General features: G+C 40.2%; 1 protein-coding gene across 2 annotated transcripts in view; it reads right to left on the bottom strand.

The window, feature by feature from the left end:
* The window catches only part of KHDRBS2 (KH RNA binding domain containing, signal transduction associated 2), a 699,109-nt gene that overhangs the window by 353,858 nt on the left and 325,218 nt on the right, over positions 1–20,033 (bottom strand). For both annotated transcript variants that reach the window (XM_070777723.1, XM_070777722.1), the window contains exon 3: positions 18,177–18,293. In XM_070777723.1, the coding sequence (XP_070633824.1) occupies positions 18,177–18,293 (117 nt within the window). The remainder of the gene's footprint in view (positions 1–18,176; positions 18,294–20,033) is intronic.

Here is a 20,033-nt window from a genome sequence, read left to right on the forward strand (position 1 = left end):
ATGAAGGCAAGAAAAATGTAAAAGACTGGGGAAAACATGAAAATGTGCTAAATGATGGAAATAAAATATTTTTCAAAATGTGTAAAACATTAAAAAGGAAGAGAAAAAGCAATACAATGAACCTACTATTTAAAAAGAGGACACAGCATAGAGAGGCCATTATACGCTTAGAAATGTAATCATTAAGTTTTTTCGAGACATTCCAAATTCTCTTAATCAAAAGCCAAGTTAGTTTGCCTTTTTTTTTTTTTTTTTTTTAGCACAATAGCAATGCTAGCATTGTAGGTGATTGCAATTATGTTTTTATAGGTTTGGGATGCTTCCTCTGGTATAAACCAGACAGAAGAACATGGGCACACCGATTGATAGTCTATCTCAAAACTCTGATCTCAAAAAGAAAAATAGTATTTTCAAAGTTTAAACAAATGCTCCATTTGAACAAACAACTTACAAAAAATACATATCTTTGTGGATAACATTAAAAAAAATAAATGCATTTAGAAGGATTCTGGGTTATTTGTACTGTTTAGATATTAATAAAAAAATTACATGAAAGTGTTTCATTTATTGACATCTGGTAAGTTTGCTCCTGTAACTAGTTTAAGTTCTGGTGAGAGAATGTCTTGTGAATGTATCCCTGAAACTGTACAAAACATGGTCTTGGTTGCAAAAAGTAAATGGTTCAATTAATTGTGTTCATAGCAAAATATTGTGAAATAAAATGTATATTCCATGGCAAGATAGAAATTTAAATATAAAAAATACTCTCTGCCCCTTGGTCTCCTCTCTCCCTGCGCTGTTTCTGAATTAGGCATCAACTAGACCTTCCTCATTGGCAGAAATGCCTGCTTAACCATAATGAACAACAGTTTCCCAGCACCAATGAGAGACGTGAAAAGGAAAGTAAAATTTGATAAAGATATATTTATATGTGCATGCTCAGTTGCTCAGGCTTCCCTAGTGGTTCAGGGTAAAGAATCCACCTGCAATGCTGGAGTCACAGGAGACACAGGTTCAATCCCTGGGTCAGGAAGATCCCCTGGAGGAGGGCACAGGCAACCCATTCCAGTATTATTACCTGGAGAATCCCATGGGCAGAGGAGCCTGGTGGGCTACAGTCAACAGGGTCAAAAAGAGTGACCAAAGTGCCTGAACACACACACACTGTCCATGGGATTTTCCAGGCAAAAACACTGAAACGGGTTGCCATTTCCTCCTCCAAGGGATCTCCTCGACCCAGGGATCAAACCCACATCGTCTGCATCTCCTGCATTGATAGGCAGATTGTTTACCACTGAGCTACCTATATACCTACCAGAATATATTTATGCATATAAAAAACAACCTAGTTTACCCATTTTTCACCATACAGTGAGATAGACTACTAAATATATAATACCTATATAGCACTAAATAACTTGAAATATAATATACAAACATACATCACTACATTAAATCACCCTAGGATTCTTAGAAATTCTTCTCTAATACAGGAAATTGGAAAAAAAGAAATAATATCAACAAGTACAGATATTGTAGATAATTATAATGATGCATCCATATGTATAACCTGCTCCCATATCTAAATTCTACCATGTGTAAGAAACATAAGAACTGATGAGAAAGCAGAAATTTGGTTTATGTTCTCAGCACAAAAATGCCAGTGACCTTTTCTTGACTAAGACAAATCTTTAACTATTCTACTTGGTCAAACAGAGGGACTAAGAAATAAAACTGTCCCAGTCTTGGTCTGGAGCAGTATTTTCAGTACAGTGCAATTTACATCCCATCCTAGAAACCATTTGTTATTGTTCAGTCACACAGTCATGTCTGACTGTTTGTGAACCCATGGAAAGCAGCTCCCATGGACGCCAGGCTTCCCTGTCCTTCATTATCTCCTGGATATTGCTCGAGTTAGTGCTCATTGAGTTGGTGAGGCCATCTAACTATCTCAGCCTCTGTCATCCTCTTGTTCTCCTGCCTTCAATCTTTCCCAGCATCAGGGTCTTTTCTAATGAGCTCGCTCTTCACATCAGGTGGCCAAAGTATTGGAGCTTCAACTTCAGATTCAGTCCTTTCAATGAATATTCAAGACTGATTTTCCTTAGCAGTGTCTGACTTGAACTCTTTGCAGTCCAAAGCATCCTCAAGAGTCTTCTCTAACACTCAGTTCAAAACCATCAATTGTTCAGCACTCAGTCTTATTTATGGTCCAACTTTCACATCTATACATGACTAAAGGAAAGACCATAGCTTTGACTTGATGGACATTTGTTAGCAAAGTGATGTCTCTGCTTCTTAATATGCTGCCTAGGTTTGCCACAGATTTTCTTTCAAGAAGCAAGTGCCTTTTAATTTCATGGCTGCCATCTCAATCTGCAGTGATTTTGGAGGCCAACAAAATAAATTCTGTCCCTGTTTCCATTGTTTCCCCATCTATTTGCCATGCAGTGATGGGACCAGATGCAATGATCTTTGTTTTCTGAATGTTGAGTTTTAAGCCAGCCTTTTCACTTTCCTCTTTCACTTTCATCAAGAGGCTCTTTAGTTCCTCTTCACGTTCTGCCATATGGGAGGTGTTATTTGCATATCTGAGGTTATTGCTATTTTCCCCAGCAATCTTGATTTCAGCTTGTGCTTCATCTAGCCCAGCATTTCATGTGATGTACACTGCATACAAGATAAATAAGTAGGATGACAATAAGCAGCCTTAACATACTCCTTTCCCGATTTGGAATCAGTCTATTGTTCCATGAAGGGTTCTAACTTGCTTCTTGACCTGTATACAGGTTTCTCAGGAGGCAGATAAGGTGGCCTGGTATTCCCATCACTTTAAGACTTTTCCAGTTTGTTGTGATCCACACAGTCAAAGGCTTTTGTGAAGTCAATGAAGTAAAAGTAGATGTTTTCTGGAATTCTCTCGCTTTTGGGATAATCCAACAGATGTTGACAATGTGATCTCTGCTTCCTCTGCCTTTTCTATATCCAGCTTGAATATCTGGAAGTTCTTGGTTCACATACTGTTGAAATCTCACTTGGAGAATTTTGAGCATTATTTTCTAGTATGTGAGATGAGTGCAATTGTGTGGTAGTTTGAATATTCTTTGGCATTGCCTTTCTTTGAGTTTGGAATGAAAATTGACATTTTCCAGTCCCGTGGCCACAGTGGAACTTTCTAAATTTGCTGGTATATTAAGTCCAGCACTTTAACAGCATCATCTTTTAGGATTTAAAATAGCTCAGCTGTAATTCCATCACCTCCACTAGCTTTGTTCATAGTGATGCTTCCTAAGGTTCATTTGACTTCACACTGCATGATTTGTGGCTCTAGGTGAGTGATCACACCATCATGGTTATCTGGGTCATGTATAGTTCTTCTGTGTCTTCTTGCCACCTGTTCTTAATATTGTCTGCTTCTGATAGATGCATACCATTTCTGTCATTTATTGTGCCCATCTTTGCATGAAATATTCTCTTGGTATCTCTAATTTTCTTGAGATCTCTAGTCGTTCCCATTCTATTGTTTTCCTCTATTAATTTGTATTGATCACTTAGGAAGGCTTTATTATCTCTCCTTGCTATTCTTGGGAACTGTACATTCATATAGACATATCTTTCCTTTTCTCCATTGCCTTTCACTTCTCTTCTTTTCTCTCCTATTTGTAAGGTCTCCTCAGGAAAACATTTTGCCTTTTTGTATTTCTTTTTCTTGGGGATGATTTTGATCACTGCCTCCTGTACAATGTTGCAAACCTCTGTCCATAGTTCTTCAGACATTCTATCATTTCTAATCCCTTGAATCTGTTTGTCACTTCCACTGTATAATCATCATGGTTTTGATTTAGATCATACCTGAATGGTCTAGTCTTCTCCAAACTTTCTCCAGTTTATGTCTGAATTTGGCAATAAGAAACTCATTATCTGAGCCACAGTCAGCTCCTGGTCTTACTTTTGCTGACTGTAGAGAGCTTCTCCATCTTCAGCTGCAAAGAATATAATTATTCTGATTTTGGTATTGACCACCTAGTGATGTCCATGTGTAGAGTCATCTCTTGTGTTGATAAAAGAGGGTGTTTGCTATGACCAGTGTGTTCTCTTGGTAAAACTCTGTTAGCCTTTGCCCTGCTTCATTTTTTACTCTAAGGCCTACTTGCCTGTTACTCCAGATATCTCTTGACGTCCTACTTTTGTATTCCAGTCTTCTATGATGAAAAGGACATCTTTTTTGTTTGTTTGTTTGTTTGTTTCTTTATAGTCCTAGAATGTCTTGTAGCTAGTCATAGAACCTTTCAACTTCATCTTTTCTAGCATTAATGGTTGAGGTTGTCAACTAAAAAATATAGTTACAACCTGAGAGTAGAGTTATTTTTTTGGTGGGGATGTTTAGGACTCCAAGCCCAAAAGACAGCATCTCAGTAGCTCTGAGAAAATTGTTCCAAGGAGGCAGAAGCAGATGTCAGGCTATATACAAGTTTGCAACAAAGGGAGCAGGCAGTCTGAACATCAAAGATTGATATCTTAGTACTCTGTGTTTCTGAAGATGGAAGCCTCTGGCCTCACTGAATTCATTCCTTTCTTATGCACCTAGTTATCTGTGGCCAAATCCTGTTTCCTTGTTCACTTGGCTTCTTGCATTCTCCCAACTTCTCAGCAATCAACATGGGTGGTGGCAGCATCCACTGGATCACAATTTTGGGAGACCTCATTCACATTTGGAGGCCAGAAATTGCTATGATTGTAGCATTTCTTGTTCATTATGGCAGCAGATATTTTCACTTCACAGGGCATAGACTTGGATTACTGTGATGTTGAATGACTTGCATTGGAAAGGAAATGAGATGAATCCCTCATTTTTGAGACTGCACCCTAGTATTGTGTTTCATATTCTTTTGTTGACTATGAGGGCTACTCTATTTCTTTCAAGGGATTTTTGCCCACAGTAGTACATAAAGTGGTCATCTGAATTAAATTTGCCTCTTCTCACCCTTCTTAGTTCACTGATTCCTAAAATGTCAGTGTTCACTCTTGCCATCTCCTGTTTGAGCACTTCTAATTTACCTCTGTGTCCCCGGCATGTCTGTCAAGGAGCCTCCAGTGGGCAGGTGCATCTTGGCAGTTTTCTTTGCTTGTTTTCAGGCACCACATCTTAGGTCTCGATCTTCAAGTGGGAGGTGGGTCCTCAGGCTGGATGTTTTGTTCCAGTGCCCACAACTGAAATCTCGGCTTCACCAGAGTGTAGTAGAACTCCTGGACTTTCTCCTAGGCCCACTTGTGCCCTACCTTGTCAAATACAGTTTTGGCAAGAACTCTATGGTGTCAGAGGGGGTGCCCAAGATGAGCTACCACATGCCTTAGGTCAAGGCAGCAGCTGAGAGGATCTACCCCATGTCCAAGGAGCAACAGCTGAGTGGAAACAGGAGGGCCGAGAGGAGCTACTCCATGTTCAAGGTCAGGAGGGGTGGCAGTGAGGCGATACCCCTCGTACAAAGTAAGGAGCAGCGTCTGCACTTTGCTGGAGCATCCGTGAAGAGATACCCCATGTCCAAGGTAAGAGAAACCCAAGTAAGATGGTATGTGTTGCAAGAGGGCATCAGAGGACAGACACACTGAAACCATAATCACAGAAAACTAGCTAATATGATCACATGGACCACAGCCTTGTCTAACTCAATGAAACTAACCCATGCCATATGGGGCTACCCAAGACGGATGGATCATGGTGGAGAGGGCTGACAGAATGTGGTCCACTGGAGAAGGGAATGGCAAACCATTTCACTATTCTTGCCTTGAGAACCCCATGAACAGTATGAAAAGGAAAAATGATAGGATATTGAAAGGGGAACTCCCCGGGTCGGTAGATGCCCAATATGCTACTGCAGATCAGTGGAGAAATAACTCCAGAAAGAATGAAGGGATGGAGCCAAAACAATACCCAGTTGTGGATGTGACTGGTGATAGAAGCAAGGTCCAATGCTGTAAAGAGCAATATTGCATAGGAACCTGGAATGTCAGGTCCATGAATCAAGGCAAATTGGAAGTGCTCAAACAGGAGATGCCAAGACTGAACACTGACATTCTAAGAATCAGTGAATTAAAATGGACTGGAATGGGTGAATTTAACTCAGATGACCATTATATCTACTACTGTCGGCAGGAATTCCTTAGAAGAAATTGAGTAGCCATCATGGTAAACAAAGAGTCCAAAATGCAGTAATTGGATGCAATCTCAAAAATGACAGAAATATCTCTGTTCATTTCCAAGGCAAACCAATCAATATCACAGTAATCCAAGCCTATACTTCAATCTGTAACGCTAGAGAAGCTGAAGTTGAACGGTTCTCTGAAGACCTACAAGACCTTTTAGAACTAACACCGCAAAACGATGTCTTTTTTCATTATAGGGGACTATAGTGCAAAAGTAGGAAGTCAAGAAACACCTGGAATAACAGGCAAATTTGGCTTGGAATACGGAATGAAGCAGGGCTAAGGCTAAAAGAGTTTTGCCAAGAGAACGGACTGGTCATAGCAAACACCCTCTTCCAACAACATAAGAGAAGACTCTACACATGGATATCACCAGATGGTCAACACCAAAAGCAGGTTGATTATATTCTTTGCAGCCAAAGATGGAGAAGCTCTATACAGTAAGCAAAAAAAAAAAAAAGAGACTGGGAGCTGACTGTGGCTCAGATCATGAACTCACTATTGCCAAATTCAGACTTAAATTGAAGAATGTAGGGAAAACCACTCGACCATTCAGGTATGCCCTAAATTAAATCTCTTATGATTATACAGTGGAAGTGAGAAATAGATTTAAGGGACTATATCTGATAGACAGAGTGCCTGGTGAACTATGGACAGAGGTTCATGACATTACACAGGAGACGGGGATCAAGATCATCCCCATGGAAAAGAAATCCAAAAAAGCAAAATGGCTGTCTGATGAGGACTTACAAATAGCTGTAAAAAGAAGAGAAGTGAAAAGCAAAGGAGAAAAGGAAAGATATAAGCATCTGAATGCACAATTCTAAAGAATAGCAAGAAGAGATAAGAACACTGTCCTTAGCAATCAATGCAAAGGAATAGAGGAAAACAGCAGAATGGGAAAGGCTGGAGATACCTTCAAGAAAATTTGAGATACCAAGGGAACATTTCAGGCAAACATGGGCTTGATAAAGGACAGAAATGGTATGGACCTAACAGAAGCAGAAGATATTAAGAAGAGGTGATAAGAATACACAGAAGAACTGTACAAAAAAGAGCTTCACGACCAAGATGACCACGATGGTGTGATCACTGACCTAGAGCCAGACATGCTTGAATGTGCAGTCAAGTGAGCCTTAGAAAGCATCGCTATGAACAAAGCTAGTGTAGGTGATGGAATTCCAGTTGAGCTATTTCAAATCCTGAAAGATGATGCTGTGAAAGTGCTTCACTCAATATGCCAGCAAATTTGGAATACTCAGCAGTGGCCACAAGGCTGGAAAAGGTGTTTTCATTCCGATCCCAAAGAAAGGCAATGCCAAAGAATGCTCAAACTACTGCACAAATGCACTCATCTCACACTCTAGTAAAGTAATGCTCAAAGTTCTCCAAGCCAGGCTTCAGCAGTACGTGAACCACAGAATTCCAAATGTTCAAGCTGATTTTAGAAAAGGCAGAGGAACCAGAGATCAAATTGCCAACATCCGCTGGATCATGGAAAAAGAAAGTAAGTTCCAGAAAAACATCTGTTTCTGCTTTATTGACTATGCCAAAACCTTTGACTGTATGGATCACAATAAACTGTAGAAAATTCTGAAAGAGATGGGAATACCGGACCACCTGACCTGCCTCTTGAGAAATCTGTATGCAGGTCAGGAAGCAACAGTTAGAACTAGACATGGAACAACAGACTGGTTCCAAATAGGAAAAGGAGTACATCAAGGCTGTATACTGTCACCCTGCTTATTTAACTTCTATGCAGAGTACATCATGAGAAATGCTGGGCTGGAAGAAGCACAAGCTGGAATCAAGATTTCTGGGAGAAATATAAATTTCCTCAGATATGCAGATGACACCACCCTTATGGCAGAAAGTGAAGAGGAACTAAAAACCCTCTTGATGAAGGTGAAAGAGGAGAGTGAAAATGTTGGCTTAAAGCTCAACATTCAGAAAATGAAGATCATGGCATCTAGTCCCATCACTTCGTGGCAAATAGATGGGGAAACAGTGGAAACAGTGTCAGACTTTATTTTTCTGGGCTCCAAAATCACTGAAGATGGTGATTGCATCCATGAAATTGAAAGATGCTTACTCCTTGGAATGAAATTTATGGCCAACCTTGATAGTATATTCAAAAGCAGAGACACTACTTTGCCAACAAAGGTCCATCTAACCAAGGCTATGGTTTTTCCTGTGGTCATGTATGGATGTGAGAGTTGGACTGTGAAGAAAGCTGAGCACCAAAGAATTGATGCTTTTGAACTGGTGTTGGAGAAGACTCTTGAGAGTCCCTTGGACTGCAAGCAGATCCAACCAGTCTATTCTAAAGATCAGTCCTGGGTGTTCTTTGGAAGGAATGATGCTGAAGCTGAAACTCCAGTACTTTGGCCACCTCATGCGAAGAGTTGACTCATTGGAAAAGACCCTGATACTGGGAGGGTTTGGGGGCAGGAGGAGAAGGGGACGACAGAAGATGAGATGGCTGGATGGCATCGCTGACTCGATGACATGAGTTTGAGTGAACTCCGGGAGTTGGTGATGGACAGAGAGGCCTGGCATGCTGCGATTCATGGGGTCGCAAGGAATCGGACACAACTCAGTGACTGGACTGAACTGAACTGAATTTACCTTGCCTCATGGGCCTAACATCTCGGTTCCTATGCAATATTGTGCTTTACATGATAGTAATTTACTTTCACCACCAGACACATCCACAACTGGGCGTTGTTTCTGCTGTGGCCCAGCCTCTTCATTCCTTCTGGAGCTATTTTTCTGCTCTTCTCCATTAATATATATTTATACCTACTGACCTTGGTGGGGTTTATCTTTCAGAGTCATTTCTTTTTCCTTTTCATTACTGGTCATGGAGTTCTCAAGGCAAGAAAGCTGAAGTGGTGTGTCATTCCCTTCTCCAGTGGACCACATTTTATCATAACTCTTCACCATGACCTGTCTGTCTTGGATGGCCCTACATGGCTTGTAGTTTCATTGAGTTACACAAGGTTATGATCCATGTGGTCATTCTGGATGCGGCTGAACTGAGAAGAATTAAAGAATAAACATGTGGTGAAAGTGGGCACCCTGTCTTGTTGCTGATGATAGATGGAATGCTTTCAGTTTTTCACCATTGAGAATAATGCTTGCTGTAGACTTAAAATATACGGCCTTTACTAAGCTGAGGTAGCTTCCTTCCATGCCCATTTTTCTGAAGCATTTTGATCATAAAAGCGTGTTGAATTTTGTCAAAGGCTTTTTCTGCGTGTATTGAGATGATCATGTTTCTTACCTCCAGTACTCTTGCCTGGAAAATCCCATGGACTGAGAAGCCTGGTAGGTTACAGTCCATGGGTCGCAAAGAGTCGGACACGACTGAGAGACTTCATTTCACTTCACTTCACCATTTTTCTCGATTCATATATATGCGTTAGAATACAGTATTTATCTTTCTCTTTCTGACCTACTTTACTCCGTATAATAGGTTGTACGTTCATCCACCTCATAGGAACTGAATCAAACATGCTCCTTTTTATGGCTGAGTAGTATTCCATTGTGTATTTGTACCACTACTTCTTTATCCATTCACCTGTGAATGGATATCTAGGTTGCTTCTATGTTCTAGCTATTGTAAATTGTGCTATAATGAATGATGGGATATACATGTGCTTTTTTCAATTTCTGTTTCCCCTGGTATATGCCTAGGAGTGAGATTGCTGGGTCATTCAGTGGTATTATTCCTAGTTTTTAAAGGAATATACATACCATCTTCCAAGGTGGATGTATCAATTTACATTCCCACCAACAGTGCAAGAGCATTCCCTTTTCTCCATGCGCTTCCCAGAATTTTTTGCTTGTAGACTTTTGGAAGATGGCCATTCTGACTGGTGTGAGGTGATATCTAATTGCAGTTTTGATTTGCATTTCTCTAATAATGGACTTTCCAAATTTGCTGGCATATTGAGTGCAGCACTTTCACAGCATCATCTTTCAGGATTTGAAATAGCTCAACTGGAATTCCATCACCTCCACTAGCTTTTTTCATAGTGATGCTTTCTAAGGCCCACTTGACTTCACATTCAAGGATATCTGGTTCTAGGGGAGTGATCACACCATCATGTTTACCTGGGTCGTGAAGATCATTTTTGTACAGTTCTTCAGTGTATTCTTGCCACCTCTTCTTATTATCTTCTGCTTCTATTAGGTCTATACCACTTCTGTCCTTTATCGAGCCCACGTTTGCATGAAATGTTCCCTTGGTATCTCTAATTTTCTTGAAGAGATCTGTAGTCTTTCCCATTCTGTTGTTTTCCTCTATTTCTTTGCATTGATTGCTGAGGAAGGCTTTCTTATCTATTCTTGCTATCCTTTGGAACTCTGCATTCAGATGCTTATATCTTTCATATTCTTCTTTGTGTTTTGCTTCTCTTCTTTCCCCAGCTATTTGTAAGTCCTCCTCAGACAGCCATTTTGCCTTTTTGGATTTCTTTTCCATGGGGATGGTCTTGCTCCCTGTCTCCTGTACAATGTCATGACCCTCAGTCCATAGTTCATCAGTCACTCTGTCTACCAGATCTAGTCCCTGAAATCTATTTCTCACTTCCACTGTATTATCATAAGGGATTTGATTTAGGTCACACCTGAATGGTCTAGTGGTTTTCCCTACTTTCTTCAATTTCAGTCTGACTTTGGCAATAAGGAGTTCATGATCTGAGCCACAGTCAGTTCCCAGTCTTATTTTTGTTGACTGTGTAGAGCTTCTCCATCGTTGGCTGCAAGGAATATAATCAATCTGATTTCGGTGATGACCATCTGGTAATTTCCACATGTCGAGTCTTCCCTTGTGTTGTTGGAAGAGGGTGTTTGTTATGACCAGTGCATTTTCTTGGCAAAACTCTATTAGTCTTTTCCCTGCTTCATTCTGTATTCCAAGGCAACATTTGCCTGTTACTCTTAAGTGTTTCTTGACTTCCTACTTTTTCATTCCAGTTCCCTATAATGAAAAGGACATTTTTCGGGGGGTTAGTTCTAAAAGGTCTTGTAGGTCTTCATAGAACTGTTCAAATTCAACTTCTTCAGCATTACTGGTTGGGGCATAGACTTGGATTACTGTGATATTGAATGGTTTGCCTTGGAAATGAACAGAGATCATTCTGTCGTTTTGGAGATTGCATCCAAGTACTGCATTTCAAACTCTTTTGTTGACCAGGATGGCTACTCCATTTCTTCTGAGGGATTCCTGCCTGCAATACTAGATATAATGGTCATCTGAGTTAAATTTACCCATTCCAGAAGGCGATGGCACCCCACTCCAGTACTCTTGCCTGGAAAATCCCATGGATGGAGGAGCCTGGTGGGCTACAGTCCATGGGGTAACTAAGAGTCGGATACGACTGAGCGACTTCACTTTCACTTTTCACTTTCATGCATTGGAGAAGGAAATGGCAACCCACTCCAGTGTTCTTGCCTGGAGAATCCCAGGGACTGGGGAGCCTGATGGGCTGCCATCTATGGGATCGCACAGAGTCGGACACAACTGAAGCAACTTAGCAGCAGCAGCAGCAGTCCATTTTAGTTCGCTGATTCCTAGAATGTCGACATTCACTCTTGCCATCTCTTGTTTGACCACTTCCAATTTGCCTGAATTCATGGATCTGACATTCCAGGTTCTTATGCAATACTGCTCTTTACAGCATCGGACCTTGCTTCCAACACCAGTCACATCCACAACTGGGTATTGTTTTTGCTTTGGATCCATCCCTTCATTCTTTCTGGAGTTATTTCTCCACTGATCTCCAGTAGCATATTGGGCACCTACTGACCTGGGGAGTTCCTCTTTCAGTATCCTATCATTTTGCCTTTTCATACTGTTCATGGGGTTCTCAAGGCAAGAATACTGAAGTGGTTTGCCATTCCCTTCTCCAGTGGACCACATTCTGTCAGATCTCTCCACCATGACCCACCCGTATTGGGTGGCCCCATGAGCATGGCTTAGTTTCACTGAGTTAGACAAGGCTGTGGTCCTAGTGTAATTAGATTGACTAGTTTCCTGTGATTATGGTTTCAGTGTGTCTGCCCTCTGATTCCCTCTTGCAAACTTGGAAAACTCAGCAGTGGCCACAAGGCTGGAAAAGGTCAGTTTTCATTCCAATCCCAAAGAAAGGCAATGCCAAAGAATGCTCAAACTACCACACAACTGCACTCATCTCACACGCTAGTAAAGTAGTGCTCAAAATTCTCCAAGCCAGGCTTCAGCAATACGTGAACCGTGAACTTCCAGATGTTCAAGCTGGTCTTAGAAAAGGCAGAGGAACCAGAGACCAAATTGCCAACATCTGCTGGATCATGGAAAAAGCAAGAGAGTTCCAGAAAAACATCTATGTCCGCTTTATTGACTATATCAAAGCCTTTGACTGTGTGGGTCACAATAAACTGTGGAACATTTTGAAAGAGGCAGAAATATCAGACCATCTGACCTGCCTCTTGAGAAATCTGTATGTAGGTCAGGAAGCAACAGTTAGAACTGGACATGGAACAACAGACTGGTTCCCAATAGGAAAAGAGTACGTCAAGGCTGTATATTGTCACCCTGTTTATTTAACTTCTATGCAGAGTACATCATGAGAAATGCTGGGATGGAAGAAGCACAAGCTGGAATCATGATTGCTGGGAGAAATATCAATAACCTCAGATATGCAGATGACACCACCCTTATGGCAGAAAGTGAAGAGGAACTAAAAAGCCTCTTGATGAAAGTGAAAGAGGAGTCTGAAAAAGTTGGCTTAAAGCTCAACATTCAGAAAACGAAAATCATGACATCTGGTCCCATCACTTCATGGCAAATAGATGGGGAAACAGTGGAAACAGTGTCAGCCTTTTTTTTTTTTTTTTTTTTTTTGGCTCCAAAATCACTGCAGGTGGTGACTGCAGCCATGAAATTACAAGTGCTTACTCCTTGGAAGAAAAGTTATGGCCAACCTAGATAGCATATTCAAAAGCAGAGACATTACTTTGCCAACAAAGGTCCATCTAGTCAAGGCTATGGTTTTTCCAGTGGTCATGTGTGGATGTGAGATTTGGACTGTGAAGAAGGCTGAGCACCAAAGAATTGATGCTTTTGAACTGTGGTGTTGGAGAAGATTCTTGAGAGTCCCTTGGACTGCAAGGAGATCCAACCAGTCCATTCTGAAGGAGATCAGCCCTGGGATTTCTTTGGAAGAGATTACGGTAAAGCTGAAACTCCAGTACTTTGGCCACCTCATGCAAAGTGTTGACTCATTGGAAAAGACTCTGATGCTAGGAGGGATTGGGGGCAGGAGGAGAAGGGGACGACAGAGAATGAGATGGCTGGATGGCATCACTGACTCGATGGACATGAGTCTGAGTGAACTCTGGGAGTTGGTGATGGACAGGGAGGCCTGGCATGCTGTGATTCATGGGCTCACAAAGAGTCGGACACGACTGAGTGACTGAACTGAACTGAACTGAATAATGGACTTCCCTGGTGGCTCAGACGGTAGAAGCATCTGCCTACAATGTGGGAGACCCAGGTTCGATCCCTAGGTTGTGAAGATCACCCTGGAGAAGGAAATGGCAATCCACTCTCGTACTCTTGCCTGGAAAATCCCATGGATGGACGGAGGAGCTTAGTAGGCTACAGTCCATAGCGTTGCAAAGAATTGGACACCACTGAGCCACTTCACTTCATTTCACTGCACTTCAATAATGAGTGATGTTGACCATCTTTTCATGTGTTAGTTAGCCACCTGTATGTCTTCTTTGGAGAAATGTTTATTTAGGTCTTTTTCCTACTTTATGATTGGGTTGTTTGTTTTTCTGGCATTAAGTTGTATGAGCTGCTTGTATATTTTTGCAATTAATCCTTTGTTAGTTGTTTCATTTGCTATTATTTTCTCCCATTCTGAGGGTTGTGTTTTCAGCTTGCTATAGTTTCCTTTGCTGTGCAAAAGCTTTTAAATTTAATCAAGTCTTACTTTTTTACTTTTGTTTTTATTTCCTTTACTCTAACAGGTGGGTCATAGAGGTTCTTGTTTTGATTTATGTCATCGAGTGTTCTGCCTATGTTTTAGTCTCAGAGTTTTATAGTTTCTGGTCTTACATTTAGGTCTTTAAGCCATTTTGAGTTTACCTTTGTGTATGGTGTTAGGAAGACTTCCAATTTCATTCTTTTACATGTAGCTGTCCAGTTTTCCCAGCATGATTTATTGAAGAGGATGTCTTTGTCCCATTGTATATTCTTGCCTCCTTTGTCAAAAATGAGGTACCCATAGGGGCATGGGTTTATTTCTGGGTTTTCTATTTTGTTCATTGGTTTATGTTTCTGTTTTTGTGCCAGTACCATACTGCCTTGATGACTGTAGCTTTGTAGTATAATCTGACATCAGAAAGATTGATTCCTCCAGCTCCATTCTTTCTCAAGACTGCTTTGGCTATTCAGGGTCTTTTGTGTTTCCATATGAATTGTGAAATGTTTTGTTCTAGTTCTGTGAAAAATGACATTGGTAATTTGATAGGGGTAGCACTGAATCTGTAAATTGCATTTGGAAGTACAGTCATTTTCACATTATTGATTCTTCCTACCTGGGAACATGGAATATCTTTCCATCTGGAGTGGGTTGCTATGCCCTCCTCTAGGGGATCTCCCCGACTCAGAGATTCAACCTGCATCTCTTACATTTCCTACACTGGCAGGCAAGTTCTTTACCACTAGTGCCACCTGGGAAGGTCCAAATGGGAATGCTATGCTATACTAAGTCACTTCAGTCATGTCTGACTCTGTGCAACCCCATAGATGGCAGACCACCAGGCTCCCCCGTCCCTGGGATTCTCCAGGCAAGAACACTGGAGTGGGTTGCCATTTCCTTCTCCAATGCATGAAAGTGAAAAGTAAAAGTGAAGTCACTCAGTCGTGTCCGACTCCTAGCGACCCCATGGATTGCAGACTAACAGGCTACGCCATCCATGGGATTTTCCAAGCAAGAGTACTGGAGTGGGGTGCCATTTCCTTCTCCGCCAAATGGGAATAAGCATGGTTATAAACAAAGATAGGGCTATGGCTGCCAGGATAGTTACAGATAAAGACATGAATTCTCCTTCAGAGACATCACTTGCATTCTCTCTTCTCTGATTTTCCTTGTGTTGGTCCCTTCTCCTTGTCCAGGGTTACACTTGATCATCATACCAAACTACTACTACCAGCACTAACATATTTCCCTTCCTCTGTTTTGTTTTAATCCATAACAGTTAACAATGTCTGAAAGTAGAAAATATATTTGTTCACTTATTTATTGTCTGTCTCTCCCATTGGAATGCAAACTCCAAGGAGAATTTTTTTCCCCTCACATTTATTACTATGAACTAGAGCTGCAAAATCAGATAAGTTTTAATTATTTGCTAGAAAAATAAAATTACATAAAATATTCCTTTCTGTTCAGGTCATGTAGCAGAGACAAAGTTAGCAACATAGCAATAAAAAATTTACCAAGCATTTATTTTTATTTTAATCAAGTGTTTACTAAGGTAAGTTTTTTTCACATCTACATCTGTGGTTTTATTTCAGCTGTGTTGTCTTTGGTAGTTAAGGTCTTATATAGAGTCTAACAAGCATATTTTATACTACTATATATTATTATTGATATTGTTGCTATTAAATGTTTCCATTTTCTTTCATTTTTAAAATGAAACAATGAAAATACTCATGAAAACATGATGGATCATTCAAAATGTAATCAATATAGAAACAGGATTTTAAATAACAGGTAAATTAGAGAAGGAAATGGCAACCCACTCCAGTATTCTTGCCTGGAAAATCCCCTTGGGCAGAGTAGCCTGGTGGGCTACAGTCTATGGGGTTGCAAGAGTCAGACGTGACTGAGTGACTAAGCACACATCACAATATTAGTAAACTAAACCTAACAGAAAGTTAATAGAATCAAATCTGTTTCTTGCTAGATTTTTCTAATAATTATGTTGGTAGCTAACCATGTTCACAGGAAAAATAGAATCCTATATAAAACTATATATGTGGAAATAAAAAATACACTTATTTGTTTTAAAAAGTACGAAGAGACTACATGGTGACTCTGGGTGTGCAAAGCTAACTAAGACATTTCTCTGGTCCATGAAAGTTAACAGTGTAATGAGTGAAACAGAAAATTTCAGTAAAATATGTTTTATGGTTAAGTAAGCCTATCACAGGGGTTAGGACATCTCTGCCTGATCTAAATCTTAAAGACTATGTGAGAGTATAAAAACATACAAAATGAACTTTCTATTATATGACTTTGAGATATCTGGAAAACATATAACAAATAATTAAAGAATATATGAAAGAACAGATATAGATAATCATGTGTCAATTTATCCTCATATACATAGAAAACCTAAATATGCTTACAGCAGAAGACAAAAGCTATCTCTTAAATACTTTTATTATTTCTTCTAAATATACTCTGATTAACTAGAAGCAGTACATTTGGCCAAAAAGTCATCCTTATGAAATTATACACAGTAGAAAGTAACTAAATTTTACTCAAAATTTAACACTTGCAAGTGGCATCCTTTGGCAAATTACAGAACTGATTATTATTTTTTTAAGTACCCATATAGCATGTCTATGGCACCCCACTCCAGTACTCTTGCCTGGAAAATCCCATGGACAGAGGAGCCTGGTAGGCTGCAGTCCATGGGATAGCGAAGAGTCGGACACGACTGAGCGACTTCACTTTCACTTTTCACCTTCATGCATTGGAGAAGGCAATGGCAACCCACTCCAGTGTTCTTGCCTGGAGAATCCCAGGGATGGCGGAGCCTGGTGGGCTGCTGTCTATGGGGTCGCACAGAGTTGGACACGACTGAAGCGACTTAGCAACAGTAGCATGTCTTGGTTAAACACCACACACAGCCTTGTTACAATAAAGATCAAACATGCATGGTACATTCACAAATTCAGTAACATTTCCCACTATGAATTTCTCCCTTTAATATTTCATCCTAATAGTTGAGCAACTCCTAAACTATCTCTAAGCAATTTTTATAATCATAATTAAAATGTATGATTATTTTATTTTCCCTGGTAACATATCAAGTAAGAAAAAGTATGGCCAGGTCAAATGATACTACCATAAAACATTCACCCTTTCTCAATTAATTTTAAGAGATACTTTATGAATAAATATCTATAAATAGTTATTTCAACAAAACAAAAAAATCAAAAGTAGAGGCTATTTCCTATTTATAAAATGGGGAAATGATGTAGTTCAAATGTAATGTAAATCATTTCAAATATCCAAGTTGATATATTTATTAGCTTATTTGTCTTTGAGGATCAGTTAAGTCATTTAATATCACTGACACATTATAAAAAAAAAAAAATGGAACTCTCATGCGTGCACGTGTGTGTGTGCTAGTAGCTTAGTTGTGTCCAACTCTTTGCAACCCCGTGGACTGTAGCCTGACAGGCTCCTCTATTCATGGGATTCTCCAAGCAACAGCACTGGAGTGGGTTGCCATTTCCTTCTCCAAAAATCTCTTAGATTTGCAGATAAATATGTGAAATTGCTTCAGGTAAGAGGATCGGAGTGAAGTGGAGTGGAAAGATAAAGTGAGGGAATGATACATGGGATGGGATCAGAAGATACAACTGAAGAAAGAAAAAGGATTCAGTTAGGGAATTAAAGAAAATGAGCATACACATACAGAAACATCCTACAGAGGACACGAAAGAAATGAACAGATTTGATAGCCACCTAAACAAAGGACTAAAAATTACATGCTTTGGTAGAAAAAGACCGGTAGCTTATTTTTATAAATAGAGAAGATATGAAGGTGAAGACTAGTCCTAAAAGGGTAAAGATAATGGGAACTGATTGGAGGAGAGCTCAGATGTGCTTGTGAATGTGGCCACCCTGTTACAGCTGATTCCCTGTGAATCTTTAGTACAAATTCAAAGTACATACCTTTGCTTTATCTCTCATTGATCCTTTGCCCAGGATAGACATTTTAGCACCTGTTTCTTCCTGTAGCCTCTTCAAGGAGTTTCCTCTAGGCCCGAGCAATTTGCCCACAAAATTGAACTAGGAAACAAAATCATTAGAATACCTATATTAAGTAGAGAAAAATAATGATTTAAACCAAGCAAAACTGATGGGTTATGGTTTTTCGAACTTTACCATGGAGAACAGAGTTATGCCTCTCACACACCTAAACACACACACACACACACACACACAGGAATCGACCCCAGACCTATGAACCCAGATCAGATCAGTTGCTCAGTTGTGTCTGAGTCTTTGTGACCCCATCAATCGCAGCACGCCAGGCCTCCCTGTCCATCACCGACTCCCGGAGTTCACTCAGACTCAAGTCCATCGAGTCAGTGATGCCATCCAGCCATCTCATCCTCTGTCGTCCCTTTCTCCTCTTGCCCCCAATCCCTCTCAGAATCAGAGTCTTTTCCAATGAGTCAACTCTTCGCATGAGGTGGCCAAAGTACTGGAGTTTCAGCTTTACCATAATCTCTTCCAAAGAAATCCCAGGGCTGATCTCCTTCAGAATGGACTGGTTGGATCTCCTTGCAGTCCAAGGGACTCTCAAGAATCTTCTCCAACACCACAGTTCAAAAGCATCAATTCTTTGGTGCTCAGCCTTCTTCACAGTCCAACTCTCACACCCATACATGACCACAGGAAAAACCATAGCCTTGACTAGACAAACCTCTGTTGGCAAAGTAATGTCTCTGCTTTTGAATATGCTATCTAGGTTGGTCATAACTTTCCTTCCAAGAAGTACGCGTCTTTTAATTTCATGGCTGCAGTCACCATCTGTAGTGATTTTGGAGCCCGGAAAAATAAAGTCTGACACTGTTTCCCCACCTATTTCCCATGAAGTGATGGGACCAGATGCCATGATCTTCGTTTTCTGAATGTTGAGTTTTAAGCCAACTTTTTCACTCTTCACTTTCACTTTCATCAAGAGGCTTCTCAGTTCCTATGAGCTCAGATACACTTTTTTTTTTTAAACTTTACAATATTGTATTGGTTTTGCTATACATCAACATGCATCCACCACAGGTGTACACGTGTAAAGAGATGCTTCTTCCTAAAGAAATGCTAACGTCAGTAATCTTTGAAAATATAATTTACTCATATAATTACATAAATTATTTAAAAAGAAATTAGGGAGATGTACTATGACTTATAAAATTTCTAAAGGTTTTTTCTCTCCAATCTGATTACTGAAATGAGGGAAAATTTTAACATGCCTGTGCATATTCAAAATTGCAAAAAAAAATTATTTTAAATCAAAATTTAACATTCATGTTTGGCAAGCATTGTCTATGCACGTAAGAGTCCATTTCCAATTTCATGATTGGTAATAAAGAGATTCAACTGTTCTTCAACCTTACCTTCTTTGTGTTAAAGAGTTGTTCTAAAGATCAGCAAATAAGAGATGTGAACGCATACAAAAGGGTTTAAAATGCTAGAAAGAACATATATACAAAACAGTTTGCTTACATGCAAAATTCCAGGGTTAGGGGCATATATCCCCACTCCAGTACTCTTGCCTGGAAAATCCCATGGACGGAGGAGCCTGGTAGGCTGCAGTCCATGGGGTCGCTAACAGTCAGACACGACTGAGTGACTTCACTTTCACTTTTCACTTTCATGCATTGGAGAAGGAAATGGCAACCCACTCCAATGTTCTTGCCTGGAGAATCCCAGGGATGGCGGAGCCTGGTGGGCTTCCGTCTATGGGGTCACACAGAGTCGGACATGACTGAAGCAACTTAGCAGCAGCAGCAGGCGCATATATAA

The sequence above is a fragment of the Bos indicus genome, chromosome 23, assembly GCF_029378745.1.
Source record: "Bos indicus isolate NIAB-ARS_2022 breed Sahiwal x Tharparkar chromosome 23, NIAB-ARS_B.indTharparkar_mat_pri_1.0, whole genome shotgun sequence".
NCBI classification, from domain to species: Eukaryota; Metazoa; Chordata; class Mammalia; order Artiodactyla; family Bovidae; genus Bos; species Bos indicus.